Below are 24,802 nucleotides of genomic sequence, written 5' to 3'. Positions count from 1 at the left end.
CAATAGCAATGCTGACATTTCCCATATTTTGTTTATTTTTTATTCTTATTCTTTGAAATGAAAGCAAGCTTGTGGTACCCTTAGCCAGTCTGCATTTCGCAGATGCCTCGCTTATCTATCAGCACGTCCCCTGTCCTGCAGAATCTCTAAGCTATGAAGATAAACAGTTCCCATTATGAGTTCAAACCTCTGTCTTAGGTTGTACACCATCATCTGGGCGGGGATCCCAATATGCTTATATCTTACCCGTTGTTGAGCGAATGAACGGTGCATAAGGGATGCAGGAAACTTTTCTCAGGAGGCTCAGGCATAAAGGTACAAAGATGTCATTAGAGAGTATGCAAGTATGAGGTAATTATGTCTGACCCTGGCATGCAATGCAATATGCCAGATTAAAACCACATTAGAACCAAATTAGCCAAATTAACAAGTGTCAGAGAAGATACTGGAAATTCATGTCTAACTGCCTTAAAAGCTAGAAGGAACCTTGTGAGAAAAGAAATGTACACGTGTTTCACTCTACAGCAAAGGAGAATCATAACAATACATAGCAAAATTTTGTAGAATAATTAAGATAATGATAGGGTGAATTAAAACATTAAATACGTGGTTTGCAGTGGGCGAATACTCAAAGAAAAGTTCCCAAACTGAGACATGAGCGTCTCGTAGCAAATTTTCTAGTTTGTGCAATCTGTCCATTTTCAAAAGTCATAGTATGATTCACTTCTTTGGAGGTTTTCTTAAGTTGTTCAGTAAAGTTCAGCAGCTTGTGGAATGTCTCGCTCCCCATACCAAGAGGTAGTGGATGCACAGCATATGAAATAAAGTCTGGAATGTCCATATAATCATTAGAGGTGTGGAGTAGGTTAAATAGGTGGAACTGTACAGCAAAGCGTTCTTATATATCCAATGAACAGGAAACATTGTGTACAGCATGTGTAGAAAAGTCTTTGCAGTCAGGGTGCAGGAAGATGAATTACAGTCTCTTTAAACTGGTGAGATGCACGCTTGGGATGAAATGATGTCTTCACAGGATCTGTCGGTAAATGATGTCTGTGCATACAGGGAGGGATACACCGACTTGACATTCAGCAGCTGTACTCCAGTGTGATCCAAATAAGAGATAGAAAATGAGAGAAACCATGTTGCCTGTACTGAATGTAGAGAGAGAGAGAGAGAGAAACCAGGTTGCCTGTACTGATTGTGGCAACATGTGACAATATTAATGCATTTACTTGTTATAATTATAGCAAAAGAGAGACAATATTCAGGTACTTAAGGTTCTTAATCAGACATTCCAAAAAGATATGTTTTTGTGTGCTGCATATAACTATTATGGCACTTCAGAGAGACCATAATTCTGTACTGAATGTATTTTAAAAAATTATGTCAGAAATGTGTACTGAATGGTTCATATCTAGTGAGCACCATAGAATAAACACTGTATAGATATAGAGTAAAACTTTTTCTTAAAAATATAACCCCTAACTAAGCTACATTTAGCATATGCAAACTATAGGGAAAAAAGAACATTGCGCAATGGGCTAGTAAAAAGTGGGAAAAGAGCTAGCTCTAGAAATGGCCAATGTTATGTATCCTGGGGTACCCCCTAAACTAAAACAAGTGGACAAAACACAGACCACATGGCACAGATAAAACATAAAACACAATATTTTTCCATCTGTCAAGTGTGCAGGGCTGAATTTAACTCTGCAAATAAACACATTGTTATAGAGAACCAAAATAAAGATGAACACATGAGTAATACAAATAACCATCTCAAATTCAGAAAAGCTAATGTCTCTTTGGATCGTCTTTATCTCTGCAGTGACAAAGAGGATCCCTGGAAAACACCAGAAATATCCTTGTGCCAAAACTGGGATGGCTATGTATATATCTGAACTGCTGCTAAGAAAGAGAAAAAAAACACATTTTAATTTGGCAACTTCCTAATTTCAGCTAAAACAATAGGAAGTAATTTTTTCCAATTAACAAATGTGCCAGCTGTGGCTTTCCAGATTTTGTCTTTAATAGTCCTGTTCATGCGCTCGACAATACCGGAACTCTGTGGGTGATATGGGAGATGAAATTTCCACTCAATGCGGAGTGCGATAGCTAAATCTTTGCATACTCTGGCAGTGAAAGCAGGACCATTATCTGAGTTGATGTGTGTGGGACATCCCCACCTAGGGATGATTTCGCGAAGTAAAATGTTCACCATAGTCTGAGCAGTTTCATTTGTAGTGGGAAAAACTTCAAGCCATCGGGAAAACTTCAGGCCATCGGGAGAACATGTCAACAATAACAATGGCAGCTGGTATACAGGGTTTCCCCTCTTTGCACCAAAGTCCGTCCGAAGGGTGACTTTGGGCACCGGCCAGATGGGCATTGATTAAGCAAGTGACCAGGGTCCCCGCAATTAAAACATCCAGTACTTCTGGATGGATTATTACCACCTCGATCGGAGGCAGGGACCCGCCCCCTACAAAACTCGCAACCCCCTCTTCCACGAGGAGCGAACAGACGCGGTCCCCAGGTGGGTAGCCGGCCCTGATAATGCAGGATTTCCCGAGGCTTAGAGATCTCAAAGCATAAGAGAGTGTTGCGTAGTGGTTAGCGCTACAGCCTAAGGAACCCGAGGTTTGGGGGTTCAAACCCCGCACTGCTCCTTTTTCCAATAATTCTGAAATTCTGCACGAGAACTAGTGGGCCATTCTGAAATCATTTGTTTGACCAGAATCTGCAAAGGAGAACGGAGGTTAGGAATCTATATTTGCATGGGCACTAAGACCTGCCTCTGGGGTCCAGGTTTCATTAAACCTCTTCAACACCTATGAAGCTCTGTCTGCAATCCTGATCGAATCACATTGGATTCCTGTTACTCATCCCATTACCTTTAAAATCCTACTTTTAGTTTTTAAAACACTGTCTTTGAACGAACCCCAATTCATTAATAACTGCTTATTCCCCAAAGTATCTCACGTTCTTTAAGGTCCATTAATAAAAAACTCTTAACAATTCCATCACTGAATGTTATCGGAACTCGTCGTCATGATATCTTCTCTGTAATGGCCCCACAATTATGGAACACCTTACCTCAGCATTTAAGAGAAGAAAATGATCTAAACCAAATGAAGAGCTTCCTTTTTAAAGACGCCTTTAATTTATTTATTCCCCATTCATATTGTTTTCACTATTCATGTCTTCTTTTGTGCTTTATTAATACAACTGTAGTTTTGCCCTTTTTCCCTTATGTATCTGTTAGTTTGTATGTCAATATGTCAAACTCATGTAATTTACTATAAATAAGCTTATGTGTACACCTTTTGTTTTTATTTGTAAATCGCTTAGCAAATTAAATTAAGCTATTCAATAAGTTAAAAATAAACTTGAATCTCACAAATTTCCATATTTTTCTTGCTCTATCTGTAAAACTGATTCTGGCCCCTGTATCAATTAAAGTTAATTTATCCTGACCCTCTATGGTAGTATTAACATTGGGGCGGCTGCAAGTGTCCAAAATCAAGCTGAATTCAGAGTCTGACTTCTTTCCCTTACCCTGTTGTGTCTTCAAAATTGAGTCCACAGGAAAGTGATAAGAGTCCGGCAGGGCTGTGAAGGTTTGAGTGACCTTGGTATTCGGACACAGAAAGTCAGGACATCCCTTGAGCACGGAAATTGGATGCCTGCGCACGCATAAAGCTCAAGGTGTGAAAAATAACAAAAAACATGCTAAATGACGCTAAATGCAAAGGTTTTGTTAATCAATCATGACACCAAAAGAATAAAGCACAATAGCGTTAGCAGTTGCATTAGCGGGAGAACGCCATAGTTGCCAAAATGCTGGCCCTCTGACAACGTGCTCAGCTCAATACCTTGAAACACTCCCACTATATACCTCTGGCCCAGTGCGACATCATCAGCCCGACAGCCAATAAAACTCAACAAAGGAGGTGTTTAAAAGTTAGACAAAGAAGTTCCTCTACGTTTAAAAGTTTCAGAAATCATATTCGTTCTGTCCACATTCATTTCTGAATGTACATTAACATTTTATAACATTTCCAATATTCTTTTATCATTTTTAAAACTTATTTCAGACAATTTGTCTATGTATCAAACAAGCTGCTGAATAGTTCTCAGCCTGCCCGTCAGCTGCCTCACGCCACCCACAAACATCAGCTGCCTCACGCCACCCACAAACAGTGCTGAAAACTAGTCAGCCTGCCCGTCACCACAACAAAGGAGAAGGAGGATGAGAAGGAGGGGCCGCCCTCCCCCTCTCCCTGCCAAAGACTGCCACAGAATCAGAATCAGATCTCTGACTCCAACCCAACCACCTCATTCCAAGCACTACAAATTCATTCATACCACACATTCAGCACCTGCCTGGGCTCAAGCATTCCACACATTCACAACTTGGTTCACTCATATTTAATTCATATTTAATGCATGCCATATCCTAGCTTGGGATACTTCTTCCCAGCCAGCCCAAGGCACATCTGGTATCAACCAACACCACGATGCTAGGAGCGGGAAAACTTTGCACAAAGAAAAGCAGAGACAGAGAAGAAACAAAGAACCCAAAATGGAGTCCATGCACCTCCTGATTTCCTTTATGATCTAGCCTAACAGCAAAGCACACAAAAAGAACATCAGTATACTTTCCCTTATATTAATCTGCAGTGTGTTTTTCTGGCTTTGACTGCATCCATATTGGGATTTTTCTTTACCAGTTCCTCGTACGCTTCTATTGGGCATGGCCCCAACTAACACACATGCCTGCATCCAACCAGAACCACCCAGAATCACACGAAAAACCAACCCCCCGTAGAAAAACTCCACAAAACACTGCACCATCACGTTCCGACGTCCACTCCACCACCGTCCCACAAACACCACCCCCCACTGGCCACAAGCCACCACTCCTCACCCTATGCACTAACACTGTTTCATAAATACTAATTGATGCAATTAACTGTTGCAATCCCTTAATTAAATACTCTTATTCATTCGCTAGTCATTTCATGTCTAGGCTATAGCAATGCATTATATAAAGGCATCACTAAGAAAGAAAGATAACGCCTCCAAATTATTCAAAATACTGCCATTAAAATCATTTCAACTTAAAAGCTCAAAAATTTGATCATGTCATACCACTTTTAATTAACTCCCATTGGCTTCCCATAGATCATCGAATTACTTATAAAATAATGTTACTGATACATAAAACCATAGCTTCCGGTCTACCTGATTTCATCAACAGGTTATTAATCCCCCACAACCTCCATCGCACATTACATTCTTCTTATCAAAATCTGTTATCCATTCCCTCTTTAAGACACATTGGCACCATGCGTACTAATATCTTTTCTACAAAGTGCTAGATTATTATTTTATTTTATTTTTTTTGTTCCCTACCTTTTGTTTTGATCCTTCTCCCTCTCTTTTTCATTACACAAATGTATTTCTACCCTTTTTCATTTTGTTTTGGTAAGTTCCCCAAACAAACCTGAAACCTAAAACGGAATTTTTTCTTTCCGGCGACACAGCACAAGAAACAGCAGAAATTTAAACCTATAAGCAGTGCAAACGTATATGGGAAAGGATTGATGACACAGAAAGATGTGAGCTGGAAAGAGAGTGTCACACACACGGGCAACATAAGCCTTACAAGTCTCATCTGTCTAGGAGGGGGAGAATCCCAAGTACCTTTATGACCCATAACAATATCACAATGCAGGAATTTTTGCAATAATTAAAACAATATAACAATGCAGAAATTTTCACTTACCTTACCTTATAAGCGAGGTACATTAATAATATACAATATAATCTTATACTCTATAAAATCTTATCTAAGCGATAGAAGAGAAAAGCACATGTAAAGAATGATACAGATGACAGAGTGAGCAGGCGTTTCTATAAATTAATTTCATTCTTCCCAAAAGAATGGCAGCTGCTTATTTTCGCGGCGGGAGCTTCCCGAAAACTCCACATTAATCTTGTTCTTCCCAAAAGAACAGTAACCGCGGTGTGAGTTTCCCAAAAATCCACAATATAAATAAAGGGTTGGAACAGGACGCCAATACCAGTGAGTATTAAAGAACAGAATTCAAAATTCAGAAATGCTCACAAAATATTGGTAATGTCCAGCCCATCCCGGACCAGCCCCCAAATGAAGTGAACAAAGTCTGTTTCTTGGTCCTGAAACCGCCCTGCCCACACCCTGTCGCCTGGGTACGAATATCCGGAGGCATTTTCCTTAGAGAGAAAAGATACGCATACAGTGTCCTAAAGAGATTGCCTGTTTTATTATTAGTGTACATCCAGTTTTATATCTTTCAGTGGTAACCAACACAGGAAAAGGGGGTTGGACAAGAGAGAGAGGGGGGGGGGTGAGCAGGATATGTACTTCTTTGAATCTAAAGATGTTAAAGTTTCCTTTATCTATCTCAACCGGTACATGGCAGTGGGGGGTCGAACCCCCATTGTCTCAGACAGCTAACTTCTTTAACAAGATTAAACTCTGTCTGTGTTTGAGCCCCCTCCCCAGCACAGACAGAGACAGAAGATATATCCTTTCAAATGTGTCCTTTCACACACTACACTCAACTCATGCATAATATTAAACTACCTTCAGCAAATGATTTAACACAGCATTTCAATTAAAAATCTAAGAAATAACTGTTCGACAAATGACATATAGGACCATCAAATAGTTAACATACAAGGAAATGAAATACCAGCGGACATGATTTGGAGTTCCTTTCAAGATTTAGATTGGAATAATTATATCAAATTATATAACAAGTACAAGTACTGTGTTTTGGACTCATGTCCCCCAGAAATTATGAAAGCAGCTCCATTAGACTTTAAACTATCTTTGCTGAATTATTTAACTGATAACTTAAAAAATGGAAAATTCCTCACTAATAATGGTCATATTATAATAATCCCAAATCCAAAGAATTGTAAAGAATCATCAGCATTAGTAACCAACTATAGACCAGTAGCATCCATTCCATTTATTGTAAAAATCATGGAAGGATTGGTACATACCCAATTGATGGAATATCTTGATCAGTTCTCTCTTTTACATGAAACTCAATCTGGTTTTAGACTTTTATTTAGCACTGAGACAGTAATTGCGGCTATCTTGGATAATTTGTGCTTCTTGTTTAGTAAGGGCCTTAATGCCCTGATCATTCAATTTGATATGAGCTCTGCCTTTGACTTAGTGGACCATGGGAAACTGTTACAATGCTTAGATGCAATTGGTATCAGAGAAGTGTTACACTGGTTTCGAGGTTTCCTTATATCCCGCACCTATTAAGTACGTTTTAATTACGATCTCTCTGATACCTGGAGCAATCCATCTGGCGTGCCGCAGGGGTCACCATTATCCCCATTACTCTTCAATGTTTACATGTCTTCATTAGGTGCGCAATTGACCCAGCTGGGGATAAAATTATTAAGTTACGCAGATGACTTTACGATCATTATCCCATTTGCTACTTCTCTCTTGGAAGTTACTCCTAAGGCAACAGAAGTACTAAATTTGAAGGAGCAATGGATGGCTGAATTCAGACTGAAGCTTAATTCAGAAAAAACAAAATTTTTTGTAGCTTCACCTCACCTGCTTGACTCTAAAACATCACTGTGTATCAATAAACTTAGTTATCCTATTCAATCTACTATGAAGGTATTGGGTGTAACATTAGATCAGAGCCTAACCATGAAAGGACTCCTTAGTTAGGACTCCTTAGTTAGAAAGGGTTTTTGTACTCTCTGGAAGCTTCGGTCCATTAGAGCATTTTTTTTTTTTTTTAAGTTCAAGAAGTTTTATTGATTTTGTGAAGTACAATATGAAAAAACCCAACAATATGAGTGTTCCAAAAGTAGAACACGGAGTAACAATGAACATCATCAACATATGTAAAGTGCATCAGAGATGAGGCACCAGCATTCTTGCAGCAGCAAATGACACGAAAAGTAATGAGTAATACAGTAAAAGAAAGGAAGTGAAGGCATTAAAGTATGATACATAAAAATGTGGTATAGCAGTATAAGGTAATCACCCATAGAGAAATGAGATAGATTATAATGTGGGTTACGTACCAATAATATATTGGGTAATATCTCAAGATTGTTACACAGGGTACAAAACAAAGATGTCCATAATAGTAATAAAAGTATCGAGTAGTATATACAGGGAGAATGTCAAAGATCTGACTTACAATATTCAAGTATAGGAGACCAATTTCTAGTATAGGAAGTCAGTGAATTATGTCTTTCAGCAATGCTACGTTCAAACTTTACAAGGAGACAAATTGAATTCCACCATTGATTAGCATGTAATTTGGAGGCATCCTTCCAATTTTGGAGGATAAGGGAGAGAGCGGTAAATAAAAGTATGAGTAATAGTCGTTCATGATGAATGGGTAAGGGAGAGGTAAGTGTTAGTGTACCAGCGAACAATAAATCTAATGAGAAAGGGTCATCTATATGAAAAATGCAGGTAATGATCGACCATATACTCTTCCAAAAAGAGGAGACATATACACAAGTATAAATCCCATCAGGGGATTTACACGACCACATGCAGACAACTAGAAAGAAAATGGAGGAAAAACAGTCAAGATTCCACAACCATGATAAAACAACTACAAACAATACAAAACACAGCCCTAAGACTGGTCTACTCACTGAAGAAATTCGACCACATCAGAGGCATACCACAACTCACATTGGCTCCCAATACAAGGGATAATACACATCAAATTTTCCTGCCTACTATTTAAAGCAATAAACGGAGACAGCCCAGCCTATTGGAACAAGCGACTAGTTCAATCCACCTCAACCAGGCATAGGAGAACCCACACACCCTTCAACCAAAAACGTCAAAATGTACGACAACCTCCTAGCCACTCGAGCTGCAACACTCGACCCCCAACTCTACAACCTATTGACCTTGACCACAGACTACAAAACCTTCAAAAAAGAAATAAAAACCCTTCTATTCAAAAAACACATAAAACCGAACTAACTCAATCAGAAATGTCCCAAGCATCACCTGCAACTACTCCATATGTACTTCTAATGTTATGACAATTCAGACATAATTTATGTTATGTTATGTTTGGAATAATGGTTACATATATGAGATTCAATAAAAGAAAATTTTCACTGCCTGTTTCTATTCTGACCATTTATTCCGTTTCATGGTTATTACAAAAAATATTTTTTTACATGGGGAGGGATGTCAAAAAATGATGGGCCCTGGGTGCCACATACCCTAGGTATGCCACTGCAGATATGTTTTTAGGTGTTTCCTAAATTCCCCATAAGTAGTAGTCATAAGCAATTGTTCCAGATCTTTACCCCATAATGCTGCCTGATGTGAGAAAAGATGTTGATGATGTCTTTTAAATTTACATCCTCTAACCAGTGGAGAAACAAAATTCAAGTGTGAGGTATATAAACTATTATTATTATTATTATTAATAAAAGAAAGGAGGCAGGTGCTGATGGAAGTGGGGGGAAGAGAGAGGAGAGAGTGAAATGCCATACCATGAGGGTGTAGGAGAGGGAAAGGAAGGAGAGGAGAGAGATGCCAGACCATTGGAGGAGGGAAGGGAAGAAGATGGATGCCAGACCAAAGGGGGGGTGAAGGGAGAGATGGAAGGGGGAGGCATACAGACAGTGGATGAAAGGAAGAGAGTGACAAGAAGATGAGGAAAGCAGAAATCAGAGAAGACAAAGGTAGAAAAAAAAATTATATATATATTTTTTTTGCTTTAGGGGACATGTGTCACTGTTTCCATGGTATTGCATTATATGCAGGATCTAGCTTCTTTGTGATTCAGTTTAACCTTTGTCTACGTATTTTTATTTTATCTCCCCTTTTACAAAACTGTAGAGCAGTGGCGTACCTAGAATATGTGACACCCGGGGCCCATCATTTTTTGACACACCCCCATCTATATGAAAAAGATGATTTTTAGTAACAATCCACGTATCGCACAACAAGAGTGTACCTAGGAAAAGGCAGCATCTTAAACACTGCAGTGAGCACTAGAACATCAACACATACATTGTAAAACTAAACAAGCCAGATCATGCAGTCAATTGATCCTGTACAGTCGATGCTATCAGAAAGCCATGTCCCTTTCATACACACAGACAGATACATCCTTGCCCAATATGGAATAATCACAAACTAAAAATAGAAATATGTAGACAAAAGTTAAACTGAACCGCCAAGAAACCAGACTCTGCATGCAATGCAACACCACAAAAACAGTAATACATGTCCTCTAATACTGTGCAAAATATAAAGACAGTAGACGTAAATTTGAAAAAACTGGTACATAACAATCACCACTTTACAAATTAACAAATAAAAATAAACAAATAATGAGAAATAAGAAAATACCATTTTATTGAACTAATCCCCATAAGCTTGGTCCCCATCCCTGCAAACCTCCTGATTCCATCCACACAAGCCTTGAATTGTTTTATATTGAACTTACTATATTAAAGTATAAAAAGAAACAATATTCTGTACAATTGTCAATTTATAAATCAGCGTCTTCCCCCACTCTCTCTTCCCCATTTCCCTTCAGCGTCCTCAGCCCACTCTCTCTCCACTTTTCTTCAGCGCATGCACATAAAAACAAACAAGTAATTTTATATAATTTTCATTCTATTCATTCATAGAAATTAAAGTCTAAATAATGCCAGTCACATAACAAAACATGATTTTACAAAAATAATTCCCTGCACAGTCAAGCCTGCAAGGATTACTAGATGTCTTTCAGCAGCTTCCCTCCCTCCCTCCCCCTTACCTTCGTGTCCAAGTCAAAATGATCTACCAACAATACAATTTTAAAAACACATAGCACACTGTGTGCAGAGAAAATGTTAATTACCATTTATATTCCGCGGGTTTTCAAAGAGGTCAAGGCAGATGACTTTATGCAATGTCACCTCAGTAACAACTATACAAAAATAGACAAATATACCCCCTCCTTTTTTACTAAACCGCGATAGTGGTTTTTAGCACAGGGAGCTGCGCTGAATGCCCCATACTGCTCTCGATGCTCATAGGCTCCCTGCGCTAAAAAACGCTATTGCGGTTTAGTAAAAGGGGGCCATAGTGCAAAATATAGAGAGCATATATAAATTCTCAAAACGGACACATTTTGATCACTAAATTGAAAATAAAATCATTTTTCCTACCTTTGTTTGGTAATTTCATCAGTCTCTGGTTGCACTTTATTCTTCTGACTGTGCATCCAATATTTCTTCCCTTCTTTCAGCCTCCTGTATGCTTCTTCTCCTCCAGACCTCATTCCCTCCCCAAACTTTTTCTTTATTTCACCCGCCCCCCTTATTTCTTTCTCTCTCCATGCCCCCTTTCTTTCTGTATGCCTGTCTTTCTCTCTCTCTCTCTCTCTTCGTGCCCCATTTCTTTCTTTGTTTCACCCAGCCCCCTTCTTTCTTTCTCTCTCCATGTCCCCTTTCTTTCTGTATGTCTGTCTTTCTCTCTCTCTCTCCGCGCCCCATTTCTTTCTTTCTTTCTTTCACCCTGCCCCTTCTTTCTTTCTCTCTCCATGCCCCCTTTCTTTCTGTATGTCTGTCTTTCTCTCTCTCTCTCTCTCTCCGTGCCCCATTTCTTTCTTTCTTTCACCCTGCCCCCTTCTTGCTTTCTCTCTCCATTTCCCCATTCTTTCTCTATGTCTGTCTTTCTCTCTCTCTCTCTCTGTGCCCCATTTCTTTCTTTCACCCTGCCCCCTTCTTTCTTTCTCTCTCCATGCCTCATTTCTTTCTCTATGTCTGTCTTTCTCTCTCCGTGTCCCATTTCTTTCTTTCACCCTGCCCCCTTCTTTCTTTCTCTCTCCATGCCCCCATTCTCTCTCTGTGCCCCATTTCTTTCTTTCTTTCACCCTGCCCCTTCTTTCTTTCTCTCTCCATGACCCCTTTCTTTCTGTATGTCTGTCTTTCTCTCTCTCTCTCTGTGCCCCATTTTTTTCTTTCTTTCTTCCTGCCCTCCCCTATGCCACCGCCATTGAGAAACATGCTGCTGCCACCGCTGCCGGGGAAAGGCTGCCACTGCCGCCATCGGGAACAGGCCAGCGTCGAGTTCTCCCTCCCTGCTTTTCTTCCCCGCGGGGCTGACCAACTCTCGCCGCCCAACGTCAATTCTAACGTCAGAAAGGATATTCTGGGCCAGCCAGGCAGCGATTGGCTGGCCCAGAACGTCCTCTCCGAATTCAGAATTGACGTCGGGTGGTGAGAGTTGGTCGACCTCGCGGGGAACAAAAGCAGGGAGGGAGAACTCAGTGCCGGCCTGTTCCCAATAGCGGCAGTGGTAGCCTTCCCCGGCGGCAGCCTATTCCCCGATGGGTGGCCAGCTTTGCACCCCCTTGGTACGCCACTGCTGTACAGCATTTTTTAGCGCCAGGCGTGGTGGCAACAGCTCTGATGCTCAGAATTCTATGAGAGTCTGAGCTGTTACCACCATGGCTAAAAACCACACTACAGCTTTGTAAAAGGGGGTGGGGTTGGTTTGTAATTACATATTCCATACTAGGCAAAGGTGTTTTCTGTGTTCTGTGTATTCAAAAGACATGGGTTTCTATTAGGATTGACTGTGCAGGATTGATCTGTACTAGTCTGGCTTGTTTAGTTTTACAATGGGTGTATTGATGTTGTACTGCTCATTACAGTATGACAGATGCTGCCTTTTCCTAGGTACACTCTTGTGTGAAGTGTGGATTGAGAGTGTCAAAATTCATACAGATGGGGGGCTCAAAAAAATGATGGGCCCCGGGTGTGTCATACGCTAGGTACGCCACTGAATGCATGCACTCTAAACTGACTGGAAGTGGTTTAGTGAAGGCATGTTTAAGTTTTGAGAATCTTCCCCTGAGTCATGAGGAGGGGTTGGATAGTGTTCTGCTCCTTTTCTCATCCTTGTAGGATATCACAGAGCTAATTGTTTTCTCTTTTCAGGTATCGTGCGTATCGGGAAAACACTGGAAGCTATTCCATAGTGTATTGGAACTTACTAGCTATTCGGCTGGGCTTTGTTATTGTATTTGAGGTAAGTCCATGTGCTTTTTATTTTCTGCCTTATTCCAAGCTTTTTCTCCTAGCTCTAGAAGAGCAAATTGACACAGGGTTCTCGAGTGGGGTCACACGAAGTCATGGATGGGTTTAGGAGAATGAGGGAGAGGGTTTGGCAGGGGGGGAAGAGGAGGGGCAGTGGATGGGCAGTGGATGAGCATGTTTTTTTGTGGGAGAATCTGGGGGTATAGGAGGAGGGGAGCCTGTCAAGGGTCTGCTCTCAAGGGTCATGGAGGGGTGGAAAACAGAGTGGGAAGTTTTAATGTAAAAGGTCTTAATATGCCCCAAAAATGGCAATTGTTATTGAAAGAATTGAAAATATTACGGATTGATATCAGTTTTGTGCAAGAGACATTTTGTGATATCAGGGGAGAAATTGATATAATATAGGGAATATCCGGGTAGAATATGGGCTTCTAATAGGCAGGAGAGGAAGAAGGCTTGTAGCCTGTTTGCTAAACACTTAAAGATTATCCCAGAAGAGGAATGGATGGATGAGGGGTTATTTGGCTGGGAACGATTAATGGTGAATTGGTGACTGGTGAATATATATGCTCCTAATGCTAAGCAGGGACTGGCCAAGGTATTGTTCATAAAGAAAGGTTCTGTACTTGTGGGAGGGGATTTTAATTTGGCCGTTGACCCTAGGTTGGACTCTACGGGGCGCGAGGGAGATAGACTCAAATCAGATAGGAAGTGCTTGCGCCATTTAATGGAAGTTCTAAATAATGTAGGTGGATGGAGGTCTCAGCATTGGATGGAGAAGGATTACTCCTATTACTTTCAGCTCCAGCCCAGGAGGAGCAAATGGAAATTCAAGAAATGCCGATTCCACCAAAACTGTTTCAGCAGCCAGAGTTGATGGATATAGGTTTGGCTATCAGGCATTCCTGAATGTACTGCTGTGTTTATTTTTTTAGCTAATTTTGAGAAATTATATTACTTTTGAAAGAACTGTTTCTTTTTTGCTGCAAATGTGCTGTTTGCCTATGAGAGAATATTTTGATGTTTTGCATTTGCTGACTGAACTGAGCTAAGGACATTGCATTTAAAACCCTGGCTGATTTATGTAACTTTTCCAGACAATCTCGGTCCTTCTCCAGTATTTTCTTCCGTGAACACAGAGCAGAAGTATTTGTTTAGCATGTTTGCTTTTTCCTCATCACTCCTCATTACGTTCACTCCCGAGGCTGAACAGTGCTGAGTGAATTCAGGCTTCTTATCTCTGTCATCGTCCAGTTTAGTCATAATAAGAAATGAACTAAGAATTGGAACTGAAGATCTTAAGTACTTGTTGGGGGAGGGGGGTCTTTCTGCTTTTTGATTTATTTGTTTTATTATAAGAGGTTATACCCCTTTTTTTTTAGAGAGAGATTTATTTAAATGTTAATATGAATAAGAATATGAATAAGAGTGGGAAGCACTAGTTGTATAATAAATGATAAGAGTTTAAGATAGTGCAGGTTTTTTCCAGCAGTTGCTTTATTGTTTATAAAAGGTTCAGAAAAGAGAGAAAAATTTTTTGAGAATGCCACCCATATTAGAGCACAGAAGGGAATTTTCCTACATCAGGAAATCATAGTCTAGTAACATAGTAAATGATAGCAGATAAAGGCAAGTAAGGGCATAGTTTATAGAGAGTTTAGAAAAGAGAAAAAAAAAGTTTCTCTAAATGTTTAGTTTTCAAGAGATTTTAAGAAGACATATTCTGCCATAACATATGTATCAGTCACAAGGAGTAAAAAACAAACAAAAAAAAAAAATAAAGAGGAAATAAAAATGTTTATATAGAAGTAAAGAGAAATAATTTAAATTGATATAAAAGTTGTTGATTGATTATTTATTAATTTATTAATATGCTGGTTTTAAAAATGTAGATAAAAGTAAAATAGGAAAATAGAAAGAACGATTCTTTGATAAAAAAGTTATGAAAAATTTTCAAGTGAAAGGGAGAGAAGGTCCGTATATAAACATAGCGAGGCAAATTAATTCTACAGAATAGTTATTGGCCTCATAGAATTTTAAACTAAAATTTTATTTGATGGATGAGGCCTGGAGTCGGATCACATATATACGTGGAATAGACTATCTGATCCTCAAGTATTGGGAATCAGAGATGTGTAGAATATTGGGTTTGGGGAGTTTTGGGTATGGATGAAGATGAGAGGGTTAGAATTAGGGTTTTCTATGATTATATATACTTATTATATTATATACACTTATATGATTTATTAAGACACTCTGTTATTATTTATAAGACTATGGGTATCTTTGACATCTGTGGTAAAGGCTGGGCACCTACATATCGTATATATATTTTTTCTTGGAGTTTTATTTTTTTTTCTGGGATTACTGGGGTAAGTTATTATCATCACTTCATGTGGCTACTTAGAATGTATCAAGAGCAAACTTACCTGTTAAACGGGCTAAATTACTTACATATCTCTGTCACCAGAAAGTGGACATTGCATGTTTGCAAGAAACCAAGTTGCCTGAAATTAAACATATGAAATTCAAAATTGGATGGGTAGGTGAAGTTTTTTATTCTTCTACTGATTATAAAAAAGGTGGTGTAGTGGTGCTTATTAGCAAACACCTTCAATCTAAAACCAAATTGCTTACAAAGGATGACTATGGTCATTTTGTTTATTTACATGTGGCATTGAATACACTTAATTTTAATTTGTTAGTAGTATATGCTCCTAATACATATGAGTATGCTTTTTTCCAAACTTTGGTCAAAACAGTTTTGAATTCTGATTCTGTCCCTTTGATATTAGCAGGGGATTTAAATCAAGTTCTTGATCCTTCTTTGGACAGGTCTTCTCAAAGTCAGCAATCTTCAGCCCTTCACAAGGGAATCCCTTATTTGTGCTCTGCTTTGGACTTAGTTGACCCTTGGAGATTGTTACTTCCACTGAAAGAGATTATACACATTTATCACATTCTCACTCTATTTAATCACGTATTGACTGTTCTTGTCACACAATCGTTATTCTCTCAGATTCTTCCTTCTACTATTGAACCACAAGTATTATCGGATCATGCTTTAGTATTTGTAGATATTGAGTTGGGGTCTTGTCGGGGGAGTAGATGGCATTTTCCTGCTTATCTGTAAGAAAGACCCACATTTTCAACAATATCCTGTAGAACATTGGGCAGATTATGCTCATTTCAATGTTGAACATGTTGATGGAAGGAAAAGGGGATTGAAGGGTACAGATAGAGGGTTACTATACAGGATATTAAATGATTAGGGAATAAAAATTTTTAGGTAAAAGATCACTTACAGGTCATGGACCTGGGGGGTCCACCGCGGAGCGGACTGCTGGGCATGATGGACCCATGGTCTGACTCGGCAGAGGCGATGCTTATGTTCTTATGATGAGACAATTCTTTAATGGGAAGCCTCTAAGGCGGTTCTCCGAGGTGATGTTATTGCTTATGTTGCTTCGCAGAATCACCATATTGCTGCTAAAATAATATCTTTTGAACGTCAATTTCAACGTGCAAAATGAACTTATCTGAGACAACCTACAGTTTCTCATAAGGAAAATATGCTTGCGGCACAAACTGCTCTTAGTACTCTTTTACATGAAAGATATCAGCGTAGTAATGTTTATAGGAAATTTAGATTTTTTTTCATTGTGGTAATCGATGAGTTCGATTTTTGGTTCAATTGATTCATCTTCCAGATGAGAATATCACTAATGCTATTGATAAAATTTCTCAAGTGTTTTGTGATTATTTTGCATGTTTATATAAAGCTGACTCTCCATCTCAATCTTCTCTTATACAGGCTTATTTGGATGATGCTTCTTTGCCAAGCTTAACTCCACAGATGTTAGATTCTTTAAATGCACCCATTAGAGAAGTAGAAAGTCAAAAAGTTATCAAATCTATATCCACTTGTAAAACACCAGGACCTGATGGGTTTACAGCGGAGTATTATAAATTACTTATCCATCATATTCCGGTAGGGTTGGTGAGTTATTATAATCAATGTGTAGATGAAAAGTTCTTTCCTCTAGGAGCAACAGATGCTCTCATAACTTTGATCCCGAAGCAGGGAAAAGATACTTTATTGGTAGAATCATATCGTCATATATCATTGCATAATGTAGATATAAAAATTTTTGTGAAAGTGTTGGCTGATAGATTGGCAATTCATCTGCCGTTGTTAATAGGAGATGAACAAGTTGGTTTTGTTAGAGGTCGTCAATCAGCTTTATATATTCGTAAGGTTCTGATAGCATTAGCGACTGGTCAGGCAACTGCAGCTTCTGGAATTTTGGCTAGTCTAGATGCAGAAAAAGCTTTTGATAGGTTGGAGTGGTCCTTTCTTTTTTTCTACGTTGTCTCAGGTAGGAATCTCTGGGTGGTTCATAGATAGTCTTTGTGCCCTATATGCTAATCCGCAGGCTTCTATTTTGATTAATGGGTCTAATTCTTCTCCTTTTAATATTTCTCAAGGAACCCGTCAATGATGTCCTCTTTCTCCCTTGTTGTTTCTGATATATTTAGAACCTCTTTAAAGTACTTTGAAACAAGATGTCCACATAAAGGGGTTTCAGGTGGTAGACCAGGAATTGAATTCAGCTAATGCTTCAGGAAGATGAGGTAAAGAATGCTCAGAATCGGGGGGGCACGTGATGCCGGGAACGTGAACGGACGTGCCTCCGTGTAGCTCCGGGCCGCGCGCATACTTCTCACTCATTTACCAGCTTTAATTCGGCCGGCGGTCGCACCTTCATAGCAGTTTCGGTGGCTCACGAGCGGCCGCATCTTTTTGTTCCCTCGACACTCTTGGGACGAGCCGATGGCCGCTAAACCAGCGCGCCCTGTGAGAGACAGACAGAGGGGAGCGGAAACCAAAATGGCCGACAGTCCCGAGGCCCCCGTCTTTACCCTGGAGGCGGCAGCGGTACAGGAGCTGACACGATCTCTTACATTGGTCATGGAGGATAAATTGGCCACTATTCACACCTTTATGGAAGGCATTAAAGAAAGCCTTGACTCCCAGACTGGGCGGCTGCAAAGGGCTGAGGACCGCATTGCTCAGCAAGAAGATACCGTGGCTAACCACGAGGAACGCCTGCGCACGCTAGAATCTGCAAACAAGACCCTACTGGAGCGCCTCGAGGATCAGGAGAACAGGGGAAGGCGTAATAACTTACGGTTTGTGGGGATCCCGAATTCGGTTCGCGATGTGGATCTCAGACGCTGGCTGGAGGAATGGTTGCCTAAGGCTGTTGCCTTGCCTGACACGCCGCCACCATTTTTTATTGAGCGTGCACACAGACTGGGAACTACGCTTTGAAGGAGAGGGTGCTGACTGCCTACAGATGGGACAAAGATCTGAACCTGCACTTTGAGGGGCACAAGATTCTCTTCTTTCAAGACTTTTCCCCTCAAGTCTCGTCTAGACGCCGGGCCATGGCACCTTACTGCAGCGAGCTGTTTAAGCGCAACATCCGCTGTGCCCTTCTGTACCCTGCTAGGGCCCGAGTGTCATATAACAATACCACCACTTTCTATGACACTCCGGAGGCGTTGGAGGGCTTCCTCAAATCTCTCCCTGCTGCCGCACGTGGGGACCGGGGGGTCCCTTGACCAGCAGGGGATCTCTTTCTGCAACGGTCCTTGGATTTGCCTTTTGGACCAATCTTCCACAAGCCTTGTTGTTCTGTTACCCTTTGGGTCCGTGGGTTGATGGGGGACTGTTGATGTTGCTGTGGGGGCCCCTCGGTTGCTAAGTTAATCCACGGGCGTTCCGCCCCGCCACCCTATGCAGGATGACTACATGATGGAGCCGCTGGTTGCTTGCTCTTTACATGTAGAGGTCCCCCAGCGGCAATTGGACAGCTGTGCTCTGTTGGGGGACAGATCCGGGGCATTACTTGACTCTTTTGCTCTGGCTGACCCACAGGATTACTTGCTCCCTGCTCTAGCATATTGGATATACCACTGCGCATACGCTTCGGCTGACTCTCTTCAGTGGTATCCGTGAGCCATGTTTGTGTGCCCTCTGGCCTTTATCGGAAACTGTTCATTTTCTTGGACGAATTGTTTCTTGCTAACGCAGGGTTTCTTTCTTTTGGGATCTTGACTGTTTGGAAACTCGCTCCCATCAAATTTTATCATGTTTAACAGAGTTTGGGCCCCCTTTCTCTGTGTAGAGGGCGTAGTTGTATTGGGATGGCCCATATCATACAATGCTGCGGCCTGGGGCTACCTGTTGGTGTTGATTTGTTCTTGAGAGTTGGGGATTAGTGGGGATTTCCCCTGCTGTGAAGGCTATGGGGTGGGGTGGGAGGGGGGGCGAGTGTTTGGGTGTATGTGGAATGGGTGATTGTTTGTTTGGGTCTGTATGTTTGTTTTTTATGCCGGACAATTGCCTGGGATCAGTCTGAGGGTGAGTATGAGTGTACGATCCGGGTGAGCATGCAGGGTATGCCTGAGGGTTGTCTGGATGTGTGTAAGAGCTCTTCACTGCTGAGTCACTGCTTTGGTTTGTACAAGATATTTCACTATTTCACGAGTGGGTGGAGGCACGAGCTGGGACGGCCTCTACCGCTCTTTTTTTGGTTAGCATATGTTAGCTTTTGATCTACCTGTTGGCTAAATGGTACAATTGCATGTTAAATCCCTAAATGTAGATGGGATACACTCACCCATCAAGCGTACTAAAATCATAGCATACCTTAAGCGAGAACACACTGACATAGCATTCTTACAGGAGACCCATCTGAGCTCTGGAGAACATGGGAAACTGCGTAGGGGCTGGGTGGGACAGGTACACTCTGCCTCATTTACCACTCGGAAATGTGGGGTAGCCATTCTCATCCATAAGAACATACCCTTTCACTTGCACAGCCAGATTGATGACCCCAACGGGAGGTTTATCATCCTAATAGGCGAGCTTTGGGGTAAAACCTTAATTTTGTGCAATATTTATGCCCCTAACACATACTCACAGGCTTTCTTTACTTCGGTGGTGAGTCATCTGGCGCCCCTCATGCCTCAACCGGTTATCATGGGAGGCGATTTTAATTTTGTTGCACACCCCCAATGGGACCGCAGGCCGGCTAAGCCGGTACCAAAGGGCCACTTCAATAAAGGGGTACACTTTCTTATTAAGGAATTGGGACTCTTGGACTCTTGGCGTACGTTACACCCCACTGAAGTTTCAAGTTTCAAGTTTATTAAAATTTTTGATTAATCGCTTTGTCTTTTTTTCAAAGCGATGAACATACATATATATAAATAGAATTAGTTAATATTACAATATTAAAAACAAAAATTAAAACATTAATTATACATGACCGTAAAAATTAATTTAAAAGAGACAAAAAACATGACACAACATGAGTATAGGGAAAAAAAGGGATAAGAACTACAAAATATAATTAAAAGAAGGTTGGGTAAAAACATAAGGTAGGAATTTATTTTTCTTTAACTATTGAATTATTGTGTTCCAGATTATAAGTTATTAATCAAAAGCGTCTTTAAAAAGGAACGTTTTTAAATTAATCTTGAATTTATCATGCTCTTTTCTTAGGTAGATTGGCAAGGAGTTCCATATTTGTGGAGCAGTAACAGAAAAGATAAATTGTCTTCTAGTATTTATAATTTTAAGAGATGGAATTGTCAGTAAATGCTGTTCGTTAGATCGCAATACTCTATTTGTGGAATAGGGAATCAGTGTTTTATAGATAAAAGCAGGAGTTTTAAAAAACATTGCTTTAAAAGTCAGTAGACATATTTTATATGTTATTCTATGGGTTACTGGAAGCCAGTGGGCGTTCTTAAGAAGCGGCGTTACGTGATCAAATTTTTTTTTTGTTGTTATTAGTTTAATGGCAGTATTTTGTATTATTTGTAACCGTCTTATTTCATTTTGTGCAATTCCCTTAAAAAGTGCATTGCAATAATCCATTTTTGAAATTATTAATGAATGTATAAGAATATTTAATGATTTAGAACAAAGATATTGTGACAAGGAACGAATTTGACGGAGTCTATAGAATGAAGATTTGACAATACTGCCTATGTGCTCATGAAAGGTTAATTTGCTATCAAATATAACTCCTAGGATTTTAATACTGTTGACTACTTGTAAAGGAATATTTTTTATTGTGATGGGTGCACTGATTTTAGGAGTTTCTTTCCATGGAAAAAGTAATGTTTTTGTTTTTTCAATATTAAGGGCCAACCTATTTGTATCTAGCCATTGATGGATTTGTTCAAGTTTATTATTAATTAATATGATGTCTGATGCTTTATTGGGATCTAAAGGATGCAGAAGTTGAATATCATCTGCATACGCATAAACATGAAATCCTATAGATTGACAGACTGTCATCAAAGGTGCGAGAAAAATATTAAAAAGTAATGGAGACAAAATAGATCCTTGAGGAATACCATAGGAGGATAATGAGCTTTCAGAATTAACATTATTAAATGCAACTGTGGATGTACGATCTGTAAAATAAGATTTGAACCATGATAATACTTGATCAGTAATGCCGATTGATTGCAGTCTGTCTAATAAAATATGATGGTCTATGGTGTCAAAGGCAGCAGAAAGGTCTATAGATATTAATAAAACTGATTGGTGATGATCCAAAAAATAATGTATTGATGAATGTTCTGTGCTATGATATTGTCGAAATCCTGTTTGATTTGGATGAAGAACATTGGTTTTTTCAATAAATTCTGAAATTTGGTTAAACACAATCTTTTCCGTCAGTTTTGCCATAAATGGGAGATTAGCTATTGGCCTATAATTTGAAACTTTTTCTGAACTAATCTTATGATCTTTAATGATAGGGCGAATAATAGAAGATTTCCAAGATTTAGGCATAATACTTTGTATTAGACTTTCATTTATTAATTTTAGGACGTAAGGACCAAAAATTTCAAAATATTTTTTTAGAATAAACGGAGGATAAGAATCTGCATTTGAGCTCTTAATATTAATGGATTTTAATATCAATTCTAATTCGTTAAGACTGGGCAGGTTGAAGTGGGAGCATGTTGAATATGGCAAATTTGTGATAGTATGATCTTGCTCGATATTGGGCTTCTGTTTTGTTAAAGAATTTCTAATGTTATTAATTTTTTCAGTGAAATAATCTGAAAGATCTTGAGCTGTTGGTAAAGAACTATGACCTTGTGTTTGCTGTATTTTTGTATTTGTTAATGAATTTACTAATGCATATAGTGCTGATGGATTCTTAGCTTTTAATATTTTTCCTGAGTAAAATTTTGCTTTTGTTTGATTAATTTTTAATTTATATAATTTTGAGTGTTCTTTAAATAGTTGAACTAGATTTCTCCTTTTACTCTCACCCCCACTCGTCTCATTCTCGCATTGACTACTTCCTCATCTCAGCCTCTCTATTTCCGAACCTCTCGGCATCAAGTCTTTTACCACCACTTGTATCTGACCATGCTTTGCTTGGCCTTGACCTATATTTCGGGTCTCAGACCGCGGGGCGTATCTGGCGGATGTCCCCATTCCTTTACAAGGACGCGGAGTTTCAGGGAATTCTTTCAAAAGCGGTGGGCAGACTTCCATAAGACCAATTCTGTATCGGATGTGGACCCCGTGGTCTACTGGGAGGCGGCTAAAGCGGTTATGCGAGGTCATGTACTGGCTTACACGGCGTCCCTGAACAAAAAACGGGACGGGGAGCTTTTGGCTCTGTCGTGAGAACTTGCCAGCTTTCGCTCCCTTCACATTTCTCGTCTGGACGACGCATCCAAACAGGCCATGTGCGACGTCAAGAAAAAACTCAATCTTCTTTTAGATCAAAGGGCCGCTCGTAATATTTATTGCTACAAATACAAACTCTACCGCTGGGGGGACAAAACGGGGAGATTACTGGCAAACTTGGTGCGCCCACATAAAACCCGACACACCATTACTTCTATTAAAGATACCCAAGGCGTCACACATGTCACTCACTCGGCCATCACGGAGCAGTTCGTCCGATTCTATACTGACCTTTACGCAGCGCAACAATATGACGAGACTGCCAGTGAGCGTTTCTTTCAAGATCTTTGTCTACCCGCCCTGACGGCCGATCAATGTCTCACTCTCAATGGCCCCATTCTAGGCGAGGAATTGCAAGTCGCTATCAAAAAACTCCAGCTGGCCAAGACTCCGGGGCCAGATGGCTTTGGCCCCGAATTCTATAAGCTATTAGATCCCCAGGCTCTTGCCACCTTACAGCAATACTTTATGGGACTCCGCAGTGTTACTCCTCCAGGAGACTCGCATAATAGAGCGCACGTTATTATTCTCCCTAAACCCGGGCGTCCACTCGACGCTCTAGGGTCTTATCGCCCCATCTCCCTCCTTAACCAGGATGTAAAACTTTTGGCTAGTATTCTAGCATCGCGTCTTAATAAATTCCTACCCACACTCATCCACAAAGACCAAGTCGGTTTTGTACCTGGCAGACATGCGTCCATGAATCTGCTAAGGGTCCTTGCAGTATTACAACATCCGCATGCCGTTTCTGATAAGGCGCTCATTACTAGCTTAGATGTAGAAAAAGTGTTCGATATGGTATCCTGGCACCCTCTCTTCCAGACGCTCGGTCGATTCGCGATCCAAGGGGACTTTCTCGCTTGGGTGTCGGCTTTGTACCACCGTCCCACGTCTCAACTCTTGGTGAATGGTGGACTCTCTACCCCCTTCCCATTGGGACGGGGTACTCGACAGGGCTGCCCACTTTCGCCTCTCCTCTTCCTACTCTCACTCGAACCCCTAGCAGCTCGAATTCGTCAGGATGCAGGGTTGATGGATCTCCGGGTGGGCACCAATGAATTTCGCATTAGTATGTTCGCGGATGACATGCTCTTATATGTGAACAATGCAGACCGAACAATGCCCGCTCTGATGTCTCTCATTCGTGCGTATGGTGTCTTTTCCGGATTAAAAATTAACTTTGAAAAAACGGAGGCCCTTCTGTTGGGAGGCACAAAGACCGAACCATGGTGTAGGGATCTCGGCGTAGGTATTGCCCCGGGAAAGCTAAAGTACCTAGGCATCATGCTTTATAGAGACCTGCGCAAGCTGTACGAGGCTAATATATCTGCTACTATCGGTCGGATTAAAACTCTCTGTCTTAAGTGGCACTCGCTGCCTCTTTCGCTGATGGGGCGAGTGGCCCTGGTTAAGATGGTAATATTTCTGAAATTGCTTTACCCATTACAAACTATACTCGTCTGGATTTCTCAGGCGGACGAAAGCTCCTATCAAACTATCATTAACGCCTTCGTGTGGAGGGGGAGGAGGGCGCGTATCAACTCAACCAAACTAACCCAGAGTCGAGATCGAGGGGGCCTGGGCCTGCCATCTCTACGTATCTACAACGTCGCAGCGCTCCTTCGCTGGATTCATGAGCAACTGGTTTCTGCGCGTCGCTATTCCCCTGAGTCTTTACTAGAGGAATGCTGCTCGCCTTGGTCCTTCTCCTCCTTTATCCATGGAGCGGGGGGGGGGGGGGGCGCGCGCCTTCATACCACTTTTTTGCCTTTCCTCCTCCCTTTTAGACGGGCATGGCGTTGGTGGCGAGATCTTCAGAATAAGTCGACCACTGTATCACCGTTTCTCTCTCTTCTACGGAATCCTAACTTTGCCTCTGGTGTGAGGGGA

At 40.7% G+C, this 24,802-nt stretch overlaps 1 protein-coding gene across 2 annotated transcripts in view; it reads left to right on the top strand.

Moving 5' to 3' along the window:
• The window catches only part of ANO7 (anoctamin 7), a 454,465-nt gene that overhangs the window by 347,277 nt on the left and 82,386 nt on the right, over positions 1-24,802 (top strand). For both annotated transcript variants that reach the window (XM_033958099.1, XM_033958098.1), the window contains exon 22: positions 13,018-13,108. In XM_033958099.1, the coding sequence (XP_033813990.1) occupies positions 13,018-13,108 (91 nt within the window). The remainder of the gene's footprint in view (positions 1-13,017; positions 13,109-24,802) is intronic.

The sequence above is a fragment of the Geotrypetes seraphini genome, chromosome 9, assembly GCF_902459505.1.
Source record: "Geotrypetes seraphini chromosome 9, aGeoSer1.1, whole genome shotgun sequence".
Taxonomy (NCBI): Eukaryota; Metazoa; Chordata; class Amphibia; order Gymnophiona; family Dermophiidae; genus Geotrypetes; species Geotrypetes seraphini.
Note: the sequence above shows the minus strand (reverse complement) of the source record. Positions and strands in the feature narration are given on the sequence as shown.